The sequence below is a fragment of the Exophiala oligosperma genome (genome assembly GCF_000835515.1).
Source record: "Exophiala oligosperma strain CBS 72588 unplaced genomic scaffold supercont1.8, whole genome shotgun sequence".
NCBI classification, from domain to species: domain Eukaryota; kingdom Fungi; phylum Ascomycota; class Eurotiomycetes; order Chaetothyriales; family Herpotrichiellaceae; genus Exophiala; species Exophiala oligosperma.
In genome coordinates, this window is record NW_015622825.1 from 428,822 (window position 1) to 445,901 (window position 17,080).

At 50.6% G+C, this 17,080-nt stretch overlaps 6 protein-coding genes across 7 annotated transcripts; 2 read left to right on the top strand and 4 right to left on the bottom strand.

The window, feature by feature from the left end:
• The first annotated feature begins 21 nt into the window (after positions 1-21).
• Positions 22-2,635, top strand: PV06_08179. Of its 2 annotated transcripts, XM_016409485.1 has the most exons (4): positions 22-304; positions 371-841; positions 904-1,169; positions 1,239-2,635. In XM_016409485.1, the coding sequence occupies exons 1-4, from the start codon at positions 273-275 to the stop codon at positions 2,162-2,164; spliced, it is 1,695 nt and encodes a 564-aa protein (XP_016259793.1). In that variant the 5' UTR covers positions 22-272; the 3' UTR covers positions 2,165-2,635. The 2 variants fall into 2 exon arrangements, with proteins under 2 accessions (XP_016259793.1, XP_016259794.1); XM_016409486.1 differs by having other exon boundaries at positions 22-841.
• Positions 2,593-5,654, bottom strand: PV06_08180 (uncharacterized protein; the record flags this gene model as incomplete). Its single annotated transcript, XM_016409487.1, has 5 exons — positions 2,593-3,101; positions 3,241-3,496; positions 3,543-3,694; positions 4,630-5,135; positions 5,215-5,654. The coding sequence occupies 5 exons, from the start codon at positions 5,652-5,654 to the stop codon at positions 2,593-2,595; spliced, it is 1,863 nt and encodes a 620-aa protein (XP_016259795.1).
• A 585-nt stretch (positions 5,655-6,239) lies between these two features.
• Positions 6,240-7,519, top strand: PV06_08181 (uncharacterized protein). The gene is made up of 2 exons (XM_016409488.1): positions 6,240-6,806; positions 6,894-7,519. Exons 1-2 carry the CDS (start codon positions 6,622-6,624, stop codon positions 7,369-7,371), a joined length of 663 nt encoding a protein of 220 aa, XP_016259796.1. The 5' UTR covers positions 6,240-6,621; the 3' UTR covers positions 7,372-7,519.
• Positions 7,485-9,479, bottom strand: PV06_08182 (uncharacterized protein; the record flags this gene model as incomplete). The annotated part of the gene is made up of 4 exons (XM_016409489.1): positions 7,485-7,824; positions 7,874-8,253; positions 8,850-9,332; positions 9,408-9,479. 4 exons carry the CDS (start codon positions 9,477-9,479, stop codon positions 7,485-7,487), a joined length of 1,275 nt encoding a protein of 424 aa, XP_016259797.1.
• A 1,909-nt stretch (positions 9,480-11,388) lies between these two features.
• PV06_08183 (uncharacterized protein) lies at positions 11,389-12,466 on the bottom strand. The gene has a single exon (XM_016409490.1). It carries the CDS (start codon positions 12,156-12,158, stop codon positions 11,457-11,459), a length of 702 nt encoding a protein of 233 aa, XP_016259798.1. The 5' UTR covers positions 12,159-12,466; the 3' UTR covers positions 11,389-11,456.
• Positions 12,467-16,154: 3,688 nt separating this feature from the next.
• Positions 16,155-17,069, bottom strand: PV06_08184 (uncharacterized protein; the record flags this gene model as incomplete). Its single annotated transcript, XM_016409491.1, has 1 exon — positions 16,155-17,069. One exon carries the CDS (start codon positions 17,067-17,069, stop codon positions 16,155-16,157), a length of 915 nt encoding a protein of 304 aa, XP_016259799.1.
• Positions 17,070-17,080: the final 11 nt, after the last annotated feature.

A 17,080-nucleotide genomic window follows, 5' to 3' on the forward strand; every position in this document is an offset into this window, starting at 1 on the left:
ATAACCTACCTCTCTCCTCAATTGTCACACAAGTCCCAGTCGTGCTGTGTTGCTTGAATACTACGGAGTACTCCGTATTGTAGATACCGTAACAACTCCAAATTGCCAAGTTTTTCGTACGGACAGAGAATGCGCCAAGGTCAGGGACGTTTCTGTGCCTTGGTACTCTTTCCTTCATCTCGTTTTCCACCACTGAGACAGAGCGGATTCCCCTACCAGGGATGACACAGTGAATCAATGACGAAACAAACGACCAGGGAACCACGCTTGATATGAGACCTGCCAGTGCATGTCAATCGTGCAGGTGAGTCTGACCTTTTCCTGTCATTTTTGGGTGGGATGGTTGACCGCGACTGAAATCCTCCACCAGACTACATCGTCGGAAATGTCGGACAAGTGGTCTCGGAGAGCGATGTGAAAGATGCACCAGTCTGAACCTCGTATGCAGCAATGTATCTGGTCCTCGGTCGTCTTCGGATACGCATATCCCTAGGCGAGGCTTTCCCAGCTTGCGTGCAAAAGAGCCTCCACCGCACTTGAACCGGATTGCTTCTGACCCTCCAGACTCGCTCTGCTTCGAACATGACCGTAGTGACAGCGGTTATGTGAAGGGTGCAGTACCAGATGGTGGATTCAACTGCAATGCTGATGATGAAGACATGTATAAAAAAGTGGCTCCAACCGCCGATCTGGAACTCCAGCACGAACTGGTACACTTGTACTTCGCGCATATCCACAACACCCATCACTCGCTGTTTCACGAACCCACCGTTCTGTCGCAAGTACGCAATGGGAGTCTCCCAGAAGTTCTCCTCTATGCCATGATGGCTCTAGGTTCAAGGTAGCAACCCTCATTTTGACGGAGAGCGCAGAAACCCCGGAAGCGCAACTGACCGAACGCAGGTTTTCAGAGTCGCCCAGTCTCGCATCCGTCGAACGCCGCAGTCGTGGCATAGAGCCAGCGCAACGAGCCTTTGCCCTGTTCGACATGACAGACATCTCCGTGACGACGGTGCAAGCGGCCGTCCTGCTAGGCACCATCTGCTTTACAGAATCCAAAGCAGAGGCTGAATCGCTCTACTACGCAGTGGCCAATAGACTCGCGCTGATGCTGGATCTCGCTCATCGTCAGACCAACAGCGAGACCGAGAGACAAGTCAATCTTCGAAGTAAGCCTCCAGACACTTGCCCTTTTTGTGGTAGATTGTGATCTGAAGCACCGGCGCTGACCTGCCCAGTATGGTGGACACTGTACATGATCGACGTTTGGTGTTCGACAGGCCTACATCTCCCTTGCCAGATGCGTTCCTATAAGACGGTTGAACTTCCAGCGAATGAACTACTCTTCCTGGGTATCGCGCCTCAGACACCGCCGAGGCCTACCACGAGCGGGATCTGCGCGGAGAATGCCAAACTGCACCAGATTTGGGCCGACATCTGTGACCTCAACCAGAACGTGATGCGTGACGTGCAAGGCACACAGTCGCTTGAGGATCAAGTCGAGACGCTCTTGAAAAGATTGGAAATGTGGTCGGCCGCGTTGCCACTTCACCTGCGGAAAACACGGGCCAATCTCGAATACTACGCCTCGATCGGCCTGGGCCCGACGTTTGCCGCTCTTCACCTGGGTTACCACTACCACACCGAGGTGCTGTGCTACCAGTTCCTCGCGGGCGACGCATCTGCCGCGAACCCCGAGTACGCCGAGAGGTGCAAGGAGCACGCCAAACACTTTTGCGACCTCTTGTACCTCTGCCAGGAGATTCCCAATTGCGAGTGCTTCTTTGTCATGCTGGGCCACCTGCTGGTCGTCACCTCGACCGTTTACATCCACACCCTCGTCTTCAGCGCGCACGAGGACGAGATATCCATCGCCCGTCGGCGACTGGCCCGAAACTTTGAGATCCTTATGCGACTGCAGTCGTTCTGGGTCAAGCTGGATGTGTCACTGTCGCGACTGCAGGCCTTCCACAACGCTTGCAAGATATCGGCAGAACACTCGTTCGGCATGGACAAGTGGTTGCTGTGCTTCTTGCTCGAGCACGGTGTCGTCATCCCCGAGAAGTACCCTCCGGTCGTGCATGTCGTGAACCCCCCCGGCGGTGCTTCCCCGGAACTCACTTTGCAAGACTGGTATTCGCAGACGTTCAGTGGAGGCCAGTGAACGAACACGCCTCGTGAAGAGCCGTCTCTTGTTGATACTGGCCGTATCACCCCTAGCCAAATACTTCGTACAAGCTTTCAGAATCAATCATGCATTCGGTATTTCGTCTCTGCGGGTCCATGGGTACACACCATTCTTGGTGCGAGTGTCTCGGACCAGACGCGTTCCCGAGAAATTAACATAACGATTTGCAGATTGTGAGACGAAAAGTTGTCGAGATGATGCTCTGCCCTGATCCAACTTTCGGGTCTCCAAAAGCTCTCCGATTGCATCGATTGCTGAGCAAAGCTTTTTAAAATGAGCAGGCATCCAGATATTATAGACGTTTTTGGTAAGCTTATAAGCTGTCCATTTCTCTTTTCCATCAGGTGGCGTAATGTCGAAACTGTAGATGAGACGACGATAGAACGTGGTCTCTTTGCCCTCAATTATAGGATAATGACCATAAATCCTAAAACATCGATGATCATACTGTGTGCATTCTGTCGATCTGCCACGTCGAGGTCACCCGCACACTTCACCTCGCCCGAGAAGAAGGGAAAATACATGTACCATGTCCCCGTGAAGAAAGAATCGTCGGTAAAATCACCCACGAATGGCTGAAGGGTTTGAAGTTGGGACTCGGTGAATGCTTCTCGTCGGAACCCGATCGAGTAGTCTGGCTGTGGTCGTGGTTTGGTAACAGGGATTGAATTGTCCCGACCCTCATCGACGCTCTCGGTCAGTTTATCGAGATGTTGGGCACCCAATGTGGCCAGGGTCTCTGCAGATGGGACGATCAGTCGAGCTATGTCTTGGATCACCCTGGCCTCATTTCTGCCCCGAAAGTTTTGGCAGGCTTCCTTAAACACGTCTTTTGAGAAAATGGAACCCTTGGGGATCCGTTGCTTCTTGGTCAACAGGTTTCGACAGAGAACCTTGCCCTCATCTGTAATGTCTAGATCGGAATCATCCAGAAAACTCCTTTTTGCCGGGAGTAAAACTTCATAACGTGCGTCCTTGTAAGGAGCGCTCTTCCCCTCCCTCGACCTTTGGTCACTGGGTGTTATTGACTGGGCGCTCCAGACTCGCTATACGATCGCCTTTGGCGAAGTGAGGCGATGGAGTTCTTTCTCGCCAATAAGTGACTCGTTTCTCCCCCTTCGGTGTGGAGTATCCACGAGGCCAGTGATATGTCTGCGCCCAATGTGTAATAGAATCAACATCCTGAATAGACGATGTCGTTTGGGGCGGTTGCGGTCGTCGTAGAAAGGGTGGGTTTAGTTGCCGTTCAGTTTCTCGTTTCCGCTTCAGAGGCTTCGATGGTAGAAGGGAAGGCGATCGGTGCGCACGCTATGTTGGGTCAGTCTCCCATCACACAAGCTTGTTGGCGGCTTACACGAAGTCCTACAATATCGCCAAGTGGAGATGAAAGAGACTGCTGGCTGGCTCTCGATTGAACCTTGTCATCCTCAATCAAGCGGACCAAACGGGCGCTCCGTCGAAGGGGGTTGTGCTTTTGTTCTTTGATGACACCTTGAGCGCCTTTGCCTTTGCCGGTCAGTAATTGAACTTGGTGTGGCAAATTCAGGGAATGACTTCTGCTCTTCTAAGCGTTTGCACCGTCTTGTGGCGCCATTATTGGTCCAAAATGAGGGAGAATGGGACAGGCAGGCTCATGTAGTTTCCGGAAAAGTGTAGTCGTGGGCAGGCTTGGGGTGGGAGTTGCAAGCTCTGTCGCACCAACAAGGTAAAGGAGAAATCGGTGCTCTCACAGTCTCATCTGTCGGAGCGATTGAAGAAAAAATCGAAACTCGGGACCCGTGGTTGCGTGAGGCTTCAGGTTGAGAAGAATTGCTTGATTCAAGGGATGAAACATGGCTTTGGGAGCCAAAGCTGCGAATCACCTGGTATTCACAGAGTCCAAGATCAACAACAAGAACAACAGCTTCATTGGACGAGATCTCTGTACAGGTCTCAGGATTTGATATTCTATCTATGCTAGCTAGCATTTACTACTAGTTGTGGAGACGTACTCAGTGTGCAACCACAAGAAAACATCAACTATGCTACACTGGAGGAACGATAGTTACAGTCGACTTTCTTCAAACCAATATCGAAAATTGGGACCGTGCACTAAACCGACGATCTATAGCCCCTGCGAAAGCGAGCATTGGGCACTCTATCAACGAAGAGTATCCTCGCCATGAAATCCGAGTGCGATCAATTCTTGTTGCGATTTAGCGAGACATATGTTCAGCATGACAGGTACTGGAGTATTGGCCATTCACAACACCCGTCTCCATGTATCCATCTAGCCTTGACGTGATGCGACGACTTCTTGTAGGTTCTCCGCGGCCAGTTGTTGGGTTATGATGGCTGCAATATTCGAGCCTATTTTGTACTCCGCAAAAGATGTCGGTCAGCATTTGAAACAAACACACCATGTTAACAGGTCATGGATGAAACAAGAACGAAGTACATACCTGAACTGATTGCGTTCGTGGCTGATTTGTACGGTGTGGCAGCGTCGCCGGCAATGAATACCCCGGGCGCCGTAGTGACAATCCCCATCTCGACACCCTTGACCATCTCTCCCATGACGGGATGATTTTCGACTTCGAGTCCCAGCTGATCGATCAAGGGTCTACTGGACAGTACCGTTGTTGGTCTATCGGTCAAGTAACCGACGTAAGTACTCTTGCCATCTTCAAACACGACGTTGACTCCGACATTCGGCTCTTGCTCAGGCACCAGTCTTGTAATCTTGCGGGTCTCGATCTTGAAACCCAGGGCTCGAACATTTTCCAAAGTCTGCTGCATTGGTTCGGTATCTGGGATTGGGCCGTTGCTGAATAAGATCGGGGGACCCGAAGACTCTGTAACCAGGAAGACCAGCATCTGGGCCGCGTGGGCAACGAATGGCGACAGTCCTATGATGCCGACAGGCAAGTGAGAGCGTTCGTGGCCGTCGCAGAACAAGCATTGAAATCTAAACATGTTGATGTTAGTAGGCCGGGCATGTGTCAAAGGACAAGGATTATGAGACTTCCAAGGAAAGGAGGACGTACATGTTCTGTGGCCAGTTTTCCTTGTACCCAGGAATTTCTGCGGGTAGGACTTCGACGGAACCTGTGGCTAGGACAACTTTTCTTCCAACCCACTTCCGCCCTTCGCCATCGGTCGCCTCAAAATAGCTCGAACAAGAGAGATTGTGACCTTCAGTGGAGGCCGGCTCCAGCTTTCTGATCGCGGTGATGTCTGCTTCGATGAACTCCGTCGTACCGTACTTTTCGATCTGCTCTCTGGCGATTCGGCGAAACTCGGCAGGAGGGGTGCAATCCCTGGTCAAGACGTTGTGAACCTCGTGTGTCCCCTCGTTCCTGAAACCTGCATTCTGTGGCCGAGTGAAGACCACCTTGGTGCGGTGAAGCCTGGACAGTCCCAGGGCGGTGGAAAGGCCAGCAGGACCGGCACCGATAATCAAAGCATCATATATCATAGACTTCATTGTGACGGATGGAAAAGGGGTTAGTCACTTGTAGGAATCGTACCGAGGAATATATACGTGAAGCGATTGCGAGAAGAAGAGGTTGAGGCCAGGTGGAATTGAAACTGAGAGTCTGAGAAAACTTGCGAAAGGCGAAGGTCTCCTATATAGTAGTGGGACATCATATTTCCACGTTGATCCAGGGAATGGAATGGAATTGTCCTCACTTTGACAGAGCGAAAAAGTTAAAAGCTTCTCTCCTTCGAAAAGTCTCCGACAGACCTGGATCAACCCACAAATTGACTGACCTCTCGAGTTGCGAAGCTCACATTCCATACTCTAGAATGTCGATCAACGTATGTATATTGCGAACGCGGATGAAATCTTTTGGGTAGAAGCATCATCGTTGTGTCCAGAATACCATGAACTGATCGTAAGGTGAAGCTTCGCAGTCTAAAAGAGGAAGACGAGGCTGAACGGAGACTTTTTGCGGTAGCGTCATTTATGGCGCCGAGACAAACCCAACGACGGTCTCAGGCCCAACATGTATGCCCAGCCTTGGATGACCACAAGATATTCATGGCGGTCAGAAATAATGAATCTATTGTCATTTCTCGTTGTCATTATTTCATCGACATCATCAAAGTCCAGGTCAAAAATAAGTGGCCGACGGTATGGCTAGGCGTAGTTTTCGACTGCCCAACAATTACGATTTCTCGTGGTTGGTCGCGCTAGGCGCCTGCACCTAGGTACGCACCTAAGTGGCCTCTGATGCTTTTTAAAGAGCAATGTCACCGCCTCTTCCATTTCCAGAGATCTCCTTTTGAATGAAATGATCCATCAATGGCGGTAGTTTCAGTACTTCTACGCTGGAATATGTCGTAGAAGCACCATTCGGAATAGTCCACATTCTGAATCAGTACTGCAATGAAGCTGGGTGGAATTCCGGGCGATTTTCACTCATAGGTCTACCGTTCCAAGTCTTGCAATGCAAAATTTCAATCCTTGCACAGCTGCTGATCTTTGTTTGTCGGAGGGCGCATGCGGATGCTGTGATTGGCACCGAAGGTGCAGTCGGGCTTGGACCATAATCAGAATCGTGGGCACTGTGAATCCCCAGCGCCCTTACATCGCACTCTACCCCAGCGGTGTCGTCAACAACGAGGAACGAAAGTAAAATTTTGCTCTTTTCTTTTTTGAACCCTCTAATCGCATCCTGGTATCACTGTTTCAAGCTCACTGTTTTCTTTCTCAATGCAGATATCATTGGGCGTTCCTGATTGGACCCAAGGTGCAAAAGGGCCGCCCGGGTCTCTATGGCATACGTTGTCATGTCAAGAACCAGCTGAGCCCAAGTCCGAATGGGCCCTCACGACCCCGGTGGGAATATGAAGAGCTTGCGCTAAACGACGTTCGGAACACCAACAACCTCCTCATCCGCATCATGATTGGGAAAATCATCAACGCGAAAAATCTTCTCCAGACGCTCCGAAGTGTGCCCGTGGTTCAGGGTGATCCGGAATGGAGGTGCCGTAGTTGGTGCGCCGACGCCCTTGTAGCACTCGAAAGAGATGGCCAGGCCATGGGAGCTTCGGTACTCGACTGGCGTCGTATTGAAGAGTTGACAAGGCGTCACGTCCGGGAAAAGATTGCTCAGGGACGCTTTGACGACTCATGGCTGCTGGTAAACCCCAAGCCGACCTGGGATCTCTGGGAGAACAAAGAGGTGATAGCTTAGAGGGTTCTTTCTTCAGTGGAAAGCAAGCTTGGCTGAGTTGGAAGGACTTGAGAGATTTATATCGAAATTTTGTAGACGGTACAAATGAATGTATATCATTGTACCTTCATTCGTTAAATACCTCCCCACCATTTCTGGCGAATAGTCTCCATCTTCAGCTCGTCGGGAAAGGGTTCGAGGAACTCGTCGATGCATTTCCGCCAACCTGTCCTCGTTGCGCTCCCGAGCCACGCCGAGGTATACTCCCAATAGTTCGGGTACCATCCGGATATTTCCCAGTCAACCAGGACGACGACCCGATCTCCACGGATGAGGATGTTGAACGGGTTCAAATCAGCGTGTGTGAAAACCGGCGGGCGCCACGATGACTTGTCCTGAGCGGCTGCCATGTCGCAAACGTCCTGCCAGTCCGTGTCGCCTTCTCGACCTTCGGTCCGAGATGGCTCCAGCCCCCTTTCTCAGCCAGAGGTGAAACTCTCGAATCGTTTTGAACGGACCGAACCGAGGGTTGTTCGAGCGAGGGATTCGAGGGTCGTGCAAGGATCCCCCGACGCAGCTCTCGATTCCCGTCCCCGGAGACGGCGGCTTCAGCGAGCGTAGCTCCCGGATCATGCCCCTCAATTGATCATAAATTGCCCGTTGGGACTGCTCGGACAGTTTCCCCCACACTGTCGGTATGGCATCACCTCGAATCCTCCTCATGACAATGGAGGCCCGGTTCTTGTGGACAAAGGAGCAGTACACCCTGGGCACTGGGACGGATGTGGTGTTCCGGGCGACGAATTCGATGGTCGCCCCTTCGGTGAGGTGGACAAACGGACCGGTCTTGACGATTTTGTTTCTGCTGATTGGAACACAGGTGCGGTTTATCGGCGTGTAGAACTTTGCCGTTGGTCCTCAACGCAACCAATGACGACCAACGACGAAATTTGGTGTTGTGGATGGCCAACCCTCCAGTCCCGTCATGCTGAGCATCTATCTTGCTCATGGTATCAGCCAAGTATTGATCGCGCTTGGGTTTCATGGCGAGGTAGGTAGAGAGCAAGACTTCGCAGGGGGGGTTCGGTTGCGTCTGCACGCTCGATTTTCGAGATGACGAGGGACGATGTCGGTTCGAGCCGCCGTGCTAACGTTTAGTACGTAAATCTGGGGCGGATGCAAAATGGGGCCTATTAAGCTGGATAGAAATTCAGAAAAGCGGACGGATTTTCGTTGCAGGACACCGTCTCAAATCATGTTGCGTGGGGATGATCGAGATGTGATCTTAGCGTTGTGTTCGGAGACATTATTTTCCGGCTACTTCGATGGTTTACATGGTCTCCCGTACATTGAATGAAAGAGTTCAGTACGGAATACAATTACAGTAAACTCCCCAACAACTAATCAAACCATACTTCACTTTTGTGCTTCCTCCTCAGACGGAGGCAGCGAGGCAAGGAAGGCCATTCCCGAGGGTGCCACACCCTCGACCGACGCACCTTGTCGACCCTGAGCGCCCAAGCAGGCTTGTTCCGCTCCCGGAGGTGACGATTCCCCAGGTATATCAGGGGCGCCGTCACCTGCGCGGAGACGGCAGACTGGACGGTGAAGAATTCTACCCCCCACTTCGCCACCTGCTCGGTGGCCTCCTGTGGCATGACTGCCAACCTCCTATGCATCCTCTGCATGCCGACCACGGCGATGGGAGCGCCCCTGCGCCCGGCCTTCCTGATGACACGTAGGATTTTCTTGGCCTCATCAAAGGACGCCCTCGAGTCGAGACCGAAGGCGATGATGAATGCGTTGGCCTCGGCCAGATATATCGGGAGAATCACCGGCGCCGATCGATACGCATCGACCACGAGAGGCTGGGAGTCGGGATCGTCGGCACCTACTCCCGTTTGGATCTGAAGCATCTCGCTGGGTACGCCCTGGACGGGGCGAAGGGTCGCATATCCCGGGCGCTTCATCAGATTCATAAACTGTCAGTTGTAGAGGAGCGTGAGTAGGTATGTGGGTGGATTTGACAAAGTTCTGTACTGGAAAAGGCTTCTTACTGTAAAGTTCAATGCTGCGCTAACAACATCGTCTCCAACAATAACAACCTTCATAACGTCGGACGGATCCATTCTGGCAGTGTAGGGGTAGACGAGGCGAGACCAGGGTAGGGCGATTGGCTGGGTATGGGCCAAGGTATTATTGTGTGAAGGCGATTGGCAAGTACAAGGGCAAACAAACTTTTGTGCAAGGACCAAACGAGGCGAAAGAGTACCGGGCAGAAAACTTTGGAGGTTGGATGAAAAGCAAATGAACCAGAATGCAGGGGGATTCCCGTACTTTATACACAAAACCATGTTCGCTCCCAACAGAGTAGAACACGAGCAGCCCATTTGCCCAAATTGAGTGCCCAGGCTCGTTGGGTCGCTCTGAGGCTTGCTATCAAATTTGCCGTCTGTTTCCAAGTGATTCGTGCGGCTGGCGACGAGAAATGGCAGGACAGGAAACAGCTCTCTGGGTAGAAAGTACGTGATGGACAAGGATGGGTTCACCTTCGTGCAGGAGACCTGCATCACCATGGCGGAGGAGGAGGGGTTGACGGGGTGGTTGGACACTCGAGCCCAGAGAGAAAGGGGACACAGGCGCCAGGTCAGCCTGACATCCTGTGACCGATCTCGAGGATAGATCTCTGGATCTTGCATGCTCTTCCTGCGGTGGTCTGGAGATGTTTTGTGAGCTAACCAGGGATCAACCAACGACATGCCGGGCTGGTAAAAATTTCGTCTTGTTGTCCCGGTGTCGGTTGGGCGGCTGGGGGAGGAGAGAGAAAGAGTGACATTCCTTTCTCACCGCCGGGAGCCATGGCATGCTACTGAGGCGTTCCAGAAACCGTACCGCATTGGCTGTGAAACGTTGTGGCTGCACCGGGGATGCAAGAAAGCACCCTTTTTGTTTCTGGATGAGAAAGCAAGGGGGTGGATGGAAAAAGGTGCACTATTCCACATTGGCCATCGAAACTCATCATCACCCACGCGTGTCTAGTAAACGAAATCGACCTAACGACCGGAAAGGGATGGCGTTTGGACATGGACAGGCGAGTCCGGGCCCCAGACAAGCAAAGTTCGGATCTGGAATTCTTAGCACGTTCTTTCTGTGGACTTTTCCCCAGATTTCGGGCCGCATCGCCAAACAGAAGAACAAATCAAGCCGACAACAGCCCGTCATTGGAAAGATGAAAATTGAGGCAGGAAACTACTAATACTCTAGAAAATACACCGTATCTCGACGTTTTGCCTGGTTTTACCGGAGTGTTCGTTCTTGGAGAGGGGCTACATTGGAGGGGCTATCCCAGGGGGTTTAGTGTGGTGTTTCGTGTGCGCAGGTGGCTTGCAGTAGGTGATCGGCCTGGGTGTGACCAGGCATACATGTGTGCAAGGGTACAAGAAAAAAACGGAGAGTGGCGTCGAGTGATTTCAAGGACAGCGCCGTGGTCTTCGTATTCAGGGAGGGGCGCGAGAAGTTGGTCGACCATAACCCAGGATAATTTACCCAGGTAAGCAAAGACAGGCCAGTGTTAATCTCTGGATTCCCAGGCAGTACACGAACACCATGCCCAGGTAGGCACTCATATTGTATTGCATGTGATGTTTGGATTGTTGTATTTCAACAGACGGACTGACCGGACTAAATCGGGCTCGGGAAACAAAAAAACACCAAGGCAGCTTCTCGTCCGCTAGGTGCAAGGGAACAGGTTAGCTGGACAAGCCACAGAGTATAGATGCCCACTCTGGTACCTAGGTAGGTATCTAGGTACTCCGTAGGCAGACCAGCCAGATACTTACCTAGGTGCAACGCTGCCCAGGGTCACATCCCACCGAGAAATTGTACTTGCGGGGCAATTGAAAACTACGCCTAGCGATACTGCCGGCCACTTTATCTTTTGACCTGGACTTTGATGATGTCGATGAAATGATGACAACGAGCAATGACAATAGATTTATTAATATCGATCGCTATAGATTTCTATAGTAATTCAAGACTGGGTATAGAACAGTATTCCCCACAAGCTTATGATCTAACGGTAACTCCGTACACCGGCAGTCCTCCCATCATTCCGCACCTTGCCATTCGGTCAATAGTGCTGAGGAAAAGAGAGTGCGAGGATGTTCAGCACCCAAAACCCGATTTCGCAGTTGTACACATTCCGACATGAGTTTGACAGCTTCGATATTTCTGCCCTGGCCTTTCATGGTAAGAGCAAGATTGCTCACGCTGCTGATTGTAACGGGATGCTCTTCTCCCAGTACTTTGGGTGTTTTCTTGCTACCCAGAAGCTCCCCTTCCCGCGAAGAAAATTCGACCGAGGTTGGAGCAAGCAATTCCTGTAACGTCCAGCCGCGTCTGAACCATCTACTGGTTCGAAAGTCTGATTCCCACCAACATTGAGTGCAGTGATGGTTGATTCTGCTGCCTGTAACGTCGGATAAATATACGTAGCATTTGACAGCATTTCGATACCAGTCGAACATCGAGACAATCGCTTCTGAGAGCTCGCTATGGTTGGCTTTATCGATGCAGCACGCGTCCACCCAGAAGTATTCTATCTCGTCTTTTTTTGCCTGTTCACCGCAAAACTGAATCTTAGCATAGCCAGCTGTATTCTTATAAGATCCGTATGTGAGGTCGTCGAAATTAACCTCATCTCTATCATATCCCCAAGTATGCGAGAGTATCGCGTAGGGGGGAATCGTGTCCAGGAGATCCCCGGTAAGCTTCGGCTCGCCTTGACCGTCGAACTTCAAAAGTCGCATTGTGTTGGTCTCGCTCTGGCGACGCGTTACGCTGACACACACCGAGTTGGAGAGAAGCTTCTAGCTGCGATCGGTCAAGAACGCTTCGTTCGTTGTGGGACTCGCCATAAGCTGATACTTTTGCCAGCTGAGGTGGTCATTGGTAGGCAGTCGTCTCGTTGTAACGAGGACGGGAGATGGCCGAACTTGGGTGGAAGGAGGGCTTTGGTGAGCATGCGACGAAAACAGGGAATTGATCGCATTTGCGGGGTCTCAATTTTGAGCCATAGTCAGGACTGACCTAACGCTTGTATGAAGGCATTATGAAGAATGTCCGATCAGGCTGGAAGTATATTCTCAGAAGAGACAGCCCTGGTGCCTACATGTGACCCTTTGGAAAGACTACCGTATCACGTGCTAATTGGAACGAGTCTCCCTTGAAAATGTTACAGCTTTTGTTACAACAGACATCATGAGAGAGATGGAGAGAGTTGAAACTTCATATGTTCTAGTAAGTTCAAGTTAGCCTTGTGGCTCGCACTCCGTCTCCTAAGCAGCTCTCAAATCTGGGTGTATCTGTATGTATGCTGTCAAGCTCTCTTAAGTTAAGGTTACCTTTACATGAGGAGGCCATACCTACAGTAAATGAACTCAAGGGGTACTCCGTACTAAGATCTTATTCTCGGCACGGCACATTCCCGCTCTTGTCCGGCGCCCACTAGGCAGTCTCCACTTAGGCGTCGATTTGGCGTGCTAGGGGCGCCCACGAGTGCCTTGGTAGGTTGATTATAGGTGGCGTCTTGAAAATCCTCCGGGAAGTTCTGTTAGGGCCCTCGTTACCTCCTCCTTACACTCTATGATATTGATGTCTCATATGACCAAAGACGCAATATCCAGCTTCTCAAAGAAGAGCGCACACAATTTGGATCTCATTATCTAAGAGCGTTAGTAAGAAGAATGACTTGAGGTGTTGGTAGAGATATTATCAGTGTTGAATGGAAAACTTCTACGGAGTATCTGGACGAGGTATTGGAATCATGTCAAAGCCGGGACAGACTTGCAGCTCCAGGTGGTCCGCCAGACGTTGATCTCGGCCTTATTTTGCACATTCAGAGCGAAGAAGATACAATAGGTCCCTTCTGGGATCCCAGAAGTGTTACTATAAAACTACTTGAGGAAAAAGGACTCAGTGGTGACTTTTGTTTTGGTCTTGATTGGCACTGGAGAGCGGAAGAAACATTTCACGGTAGAAGCGACTGTCGAGTTCACATATGGTCTGGCGACCTAAGAACGCTCCATCATCAAATATCCCACGACATTCTCGAAATTTTGCCGCTATCTTTTGTCCTCTTTGCATCCGGCTGTAACACACAAAAATATCCGTAAAACGCTCAACAAAGAGGCCAAATTCTTGGAAATTGAGATTGTGTCACCAGCCAGCGTCCTGAGTTTCGATCTTGACTCCGAAGATGGTATCTTACAGCGAATCATACTTCACGTTCATCACCCATGTCGGAGTAGAGTAGGTCAGAAAGCATCCACTGTAACCTGGGATTTACTTATTGTATTAATCTTTAACCTCGTCTACAGAAGCCTAGAGCTCATCGTATACTTATCGCACTGGAAGGCCTATTGAGTCCTTTGCTTCGGTTCAATATATATCTTCTTAACAAATAGATGACAATATGATGTGATTGTTAACAAGCTCCTGGTATACTATGATTAATTCGCTCCAAAAACATTGATTAGACTTGCCATGCCGTCTCCTCCACCGCCTTGCTCTGCCCTAGCTTCCATTAAACGGAGCATTGGCTCGAAAGCCGAAGTTGGAATACCCTGATCAACATTAAACTTCATCAGAGCCCGGAGCGACGAGGCCAAGGTGTTCACTGTTACTACCGAGCCCTTGGTTGCGTAGTCTTCCTTGTCAATATCTTTGGCCATATCCAAAAAAGCGACTGGGAGTTGTTCAGTGAGAAATGGAATCACGCAGCGAGTCGTGAAATTCTCTGCGCCACCACTTGACCAGAGCTTGGAAGTCTTTAGAAGTGCGATAGATTGTAAAAACCCAACACCAAAGAAATAGAAACAAGTACCCAGGATAGCCTCCTGTACAGATGCCAACGACACATCGCTTCCGAGATAAATCGAGGTTCCAAACACCTTCAAACAATTCTCTGCCTTCTTAAATGCAGTTGCATCGCCGCTGTAGTAGAGGATGGATTCAGGGAGTCCGATAGACTGAGGTATGGCCTCAATGGCGCCTCGTACGTATGCTGAGAACGACTTGTTTGCAGCCAGTTGCTGAGATCGATAGTTGTCCGAGACAATTCCAGACGTGAAGTCTACCACGATGCGGCCATGCCCGCAGTTGGCATCGCATTCGCCCAAGATTTCATGAACAGCCTGCTGATCCAAAAGACAAAAGATGGTCAATTCGCTTGCTTGGATGCACTCTGCTGGTGTAGCCGCGAGGATGCCACCCATGTGTACGATAGGCTCAGCCTTCGCTGCAGTGCGGTTCCACACTGATGTTTTCCATCCATTCTGTATGAGTGCTCGCGCCAATGCATTCCCCATTAACCCTAGCCCCAGGACTGAGACCGAGCCCTGGGACGACTGGCTTACAGAATGTGGTGGTGACATGCTGGAATGTGGAGTCTTGACAACTTCGTTTTGTTTTTGCTTTCTTCTTTTCTGAACCCAAAAGAAGCGTAGGCAACTCTATCATAGAACCTGGATACTTGCTACCTGTTGGTAAACGTTGACAACTGCTCTAGTGACCCAGCGGTACCAGATATATTGATGGCGGGGTCAACTTGGAAAGCCAGGGTGTCGGCAGTCGGCAGTCGGCCGTCAATGCTGGACGGAGTGGATCACAACTGAACAAAAAGTAAGGATCCTTACCCTACGCGAGTAAAGTAGTAAGCTTGAAGAAACCCCGCTTGATTTTCTAATCAAGAGGACCGAGCTTGCCTGCCCGAATCAGTCCCGATTCGAGACTCTTCATGGCCGAGATACCACGGGAGGTATGGCTTTGCTGATGTGCAGACCACACCACTTTGCGGTCGAGGCTCTGAAGTTGTGGTGCGAGTCACACGTGGCTACAAACCATTGAATAATTGACGAAGAGCATACGGGCCTCGATTTCAACTGCGGGATTCTCACCACAGAATAGTTACCAGCCTTGGTAAGGAAGCTCTGTATAGAATTGGCGCTACTCATATTCACGGGAACGACAGCGTAGTCGGCGACTCTGCCTCGCTTCCGTACCATCTCGTCTATCACTACAATCCATCTCCAAAATCCTATAACTTTTGCTATGTAGCTAACACTAGCACCATCACGAATCATCCAACCAGCTGTGAGGATGGCATTGTCAGAGCACCAACTAGGACACTCAAGGCCATGACAAGGCTAGCAAGGCTTCTCCAAGCACTCTACTAGATCGCAAAGGATTCACATATAAACAGGAGAGCCCTCATTAAAAAACGAAGGGCAAGAATTAATACCGCCTTCAATATAAGGTCATTATTGGGGGCATCGTCGATCAACTACTCATACCACCACAGTGCTACGGCTGGATCGCTTGTTGCCAGCCGGACCACCTCAAACCAGACGCTTGCCGCACGAGCAGGAGACAGCCTTTGACAATGCACATTGACAGGCCTCGTTACTCAGGCCAACAACCCGAAGAACGAATCAGATTTAGCATCACCACTCTATTAAGTCAGTTGGGCAGATCAGTTGGGCAGAGCTGTGGTGCTATGGCATTTTATTTCGCTAAGGTGTGTACTGTCATTCATCTGAAATGGAATAATGCATTCTTGGAAACTCCTTGCGTAGACCTGACAATCTGACAAGATCATTTGTTATTTATTTCCTTTCCCTCCTCTGTGCAACCCAGGGACTGGACAAGCGTCGAGAGACTCCCATTAGCTTGGTTTGCTTGGTTTGCATGGAGCCTCCTTGTTGTCTAGCTTCCAGAGTTCCGCATCCATAGTGATCAGTGCCGACTTACACGATACTGCCAGGGCTTCTAAGCGCTTCATTGACGAGTTGTTCGGGTGTTCGGAATCTGAACCCAGCGAAGAACTTGCGACGATCACGCTGTACTAAGTCCGGACTGAAGGATCCAGCTCCAAGTGGTGTGAACATCTGATAATGCGACACGAGGATTTCCACTTCGTCTTCTGAGGTCTGGATAGTGTCGAGAATCTGACCAAGGCCAAGATGTTTAACTTGATCAACTTGTGGATAATGCTTTTGGACCAGTGTAGCGAGGTTATTCCAACTAGTCTGTACTCCAGAGACATAGGTATAGGTCTCCCACTTCGGCGCATCCGCGAGCATTGCCAACGCTGCAGCAACATCACGAGCTGCGGTGACGTCGATGGGGTCGTTTCCCGTGCCCGGAATGATGATGCGGTTTGCAGTAAGATCGACGGGGAATGCCGGCCCGGGATCCTGGAGGTACCTATTCTTTGAAGGAACCACATAATCCATGAACCAGCCGACGCTGACAAGGGTCCATTCTAGTTCAGTTTGCTCGCGCAGAACCTTTCGGATAGGCTCTCGTGTGCGGTAGTAGAAGACTGGAAGGTCCGGATGGTTTTCAAGATCACCCCCATATTCGGACGGAATAAAGCGCTTGCACTTAGGACTGGCCTGGCATGCCTCGATAAGCTTCAGGTGGACATCGATGAAATCAGGGCCGTAGGAAAGGATCATCGAAGTTAGCATATCACAATCTTTGATCGCTTCGGTGATCGAAGTAACAGAGTAGTCTGTTACGACTTGCGAGACATGGAGATTGCCCTTGAAAGCCGCCTTCTCGGTTCGTGATAGTACGACGACTTGATGGCCATATTTGGGGAACTCTTCGCAGATGTACCTGGCCATGGCGCCAGAACCTGCAACGGCGATACGCATGGCGGCGTTAT

Excerpts from the sequence above, each read along its gene's own strand:
- PV06_08179 (XM_016409485.1), top strand. The coding sequence starts at position 273 with ATGAGACCTGCCAGTGCATGTCAATCGTGCAG. Across the intron at positions 305-370 it reads AGTGCATGTCAATCGTGCAG|ACTACATCGTCGGAAATGTC; the intron begins GTGAGTCTGACC and ends ATCCTCCACCAG. Across the intron at positions 842-903 it reads ATGATGGCTCTAGGTTCAAG|GTTTTCAGAGTCGCCCAGTC; the intron begins GTAGCAACCCTC and ends GACCGAACGCAG.
- PV06_08181 (XM_016409488.1), top strand. The coding sequence starts at position 6,622 with ATGCAAAATTTCAATCCTTGCACAGCTGCTGATCTTTGTTTGTCGGAG. Across the intron at positions 6,807-6,893 it reads GTCAACAACGAGGAACGAAA|ATATCATTGGGCGTTCCTGA; the intron begins GTAAAATTTTGC and ends TTCTCAATGCAG.
- PV06_08183 (XM_016409490.1), bottom strand. The coding sequence starts at position 12,158 with ATGCGACTTTTGAAGTTCGACGGTCAAGGCGAGCCGAAGCTTACCGGG.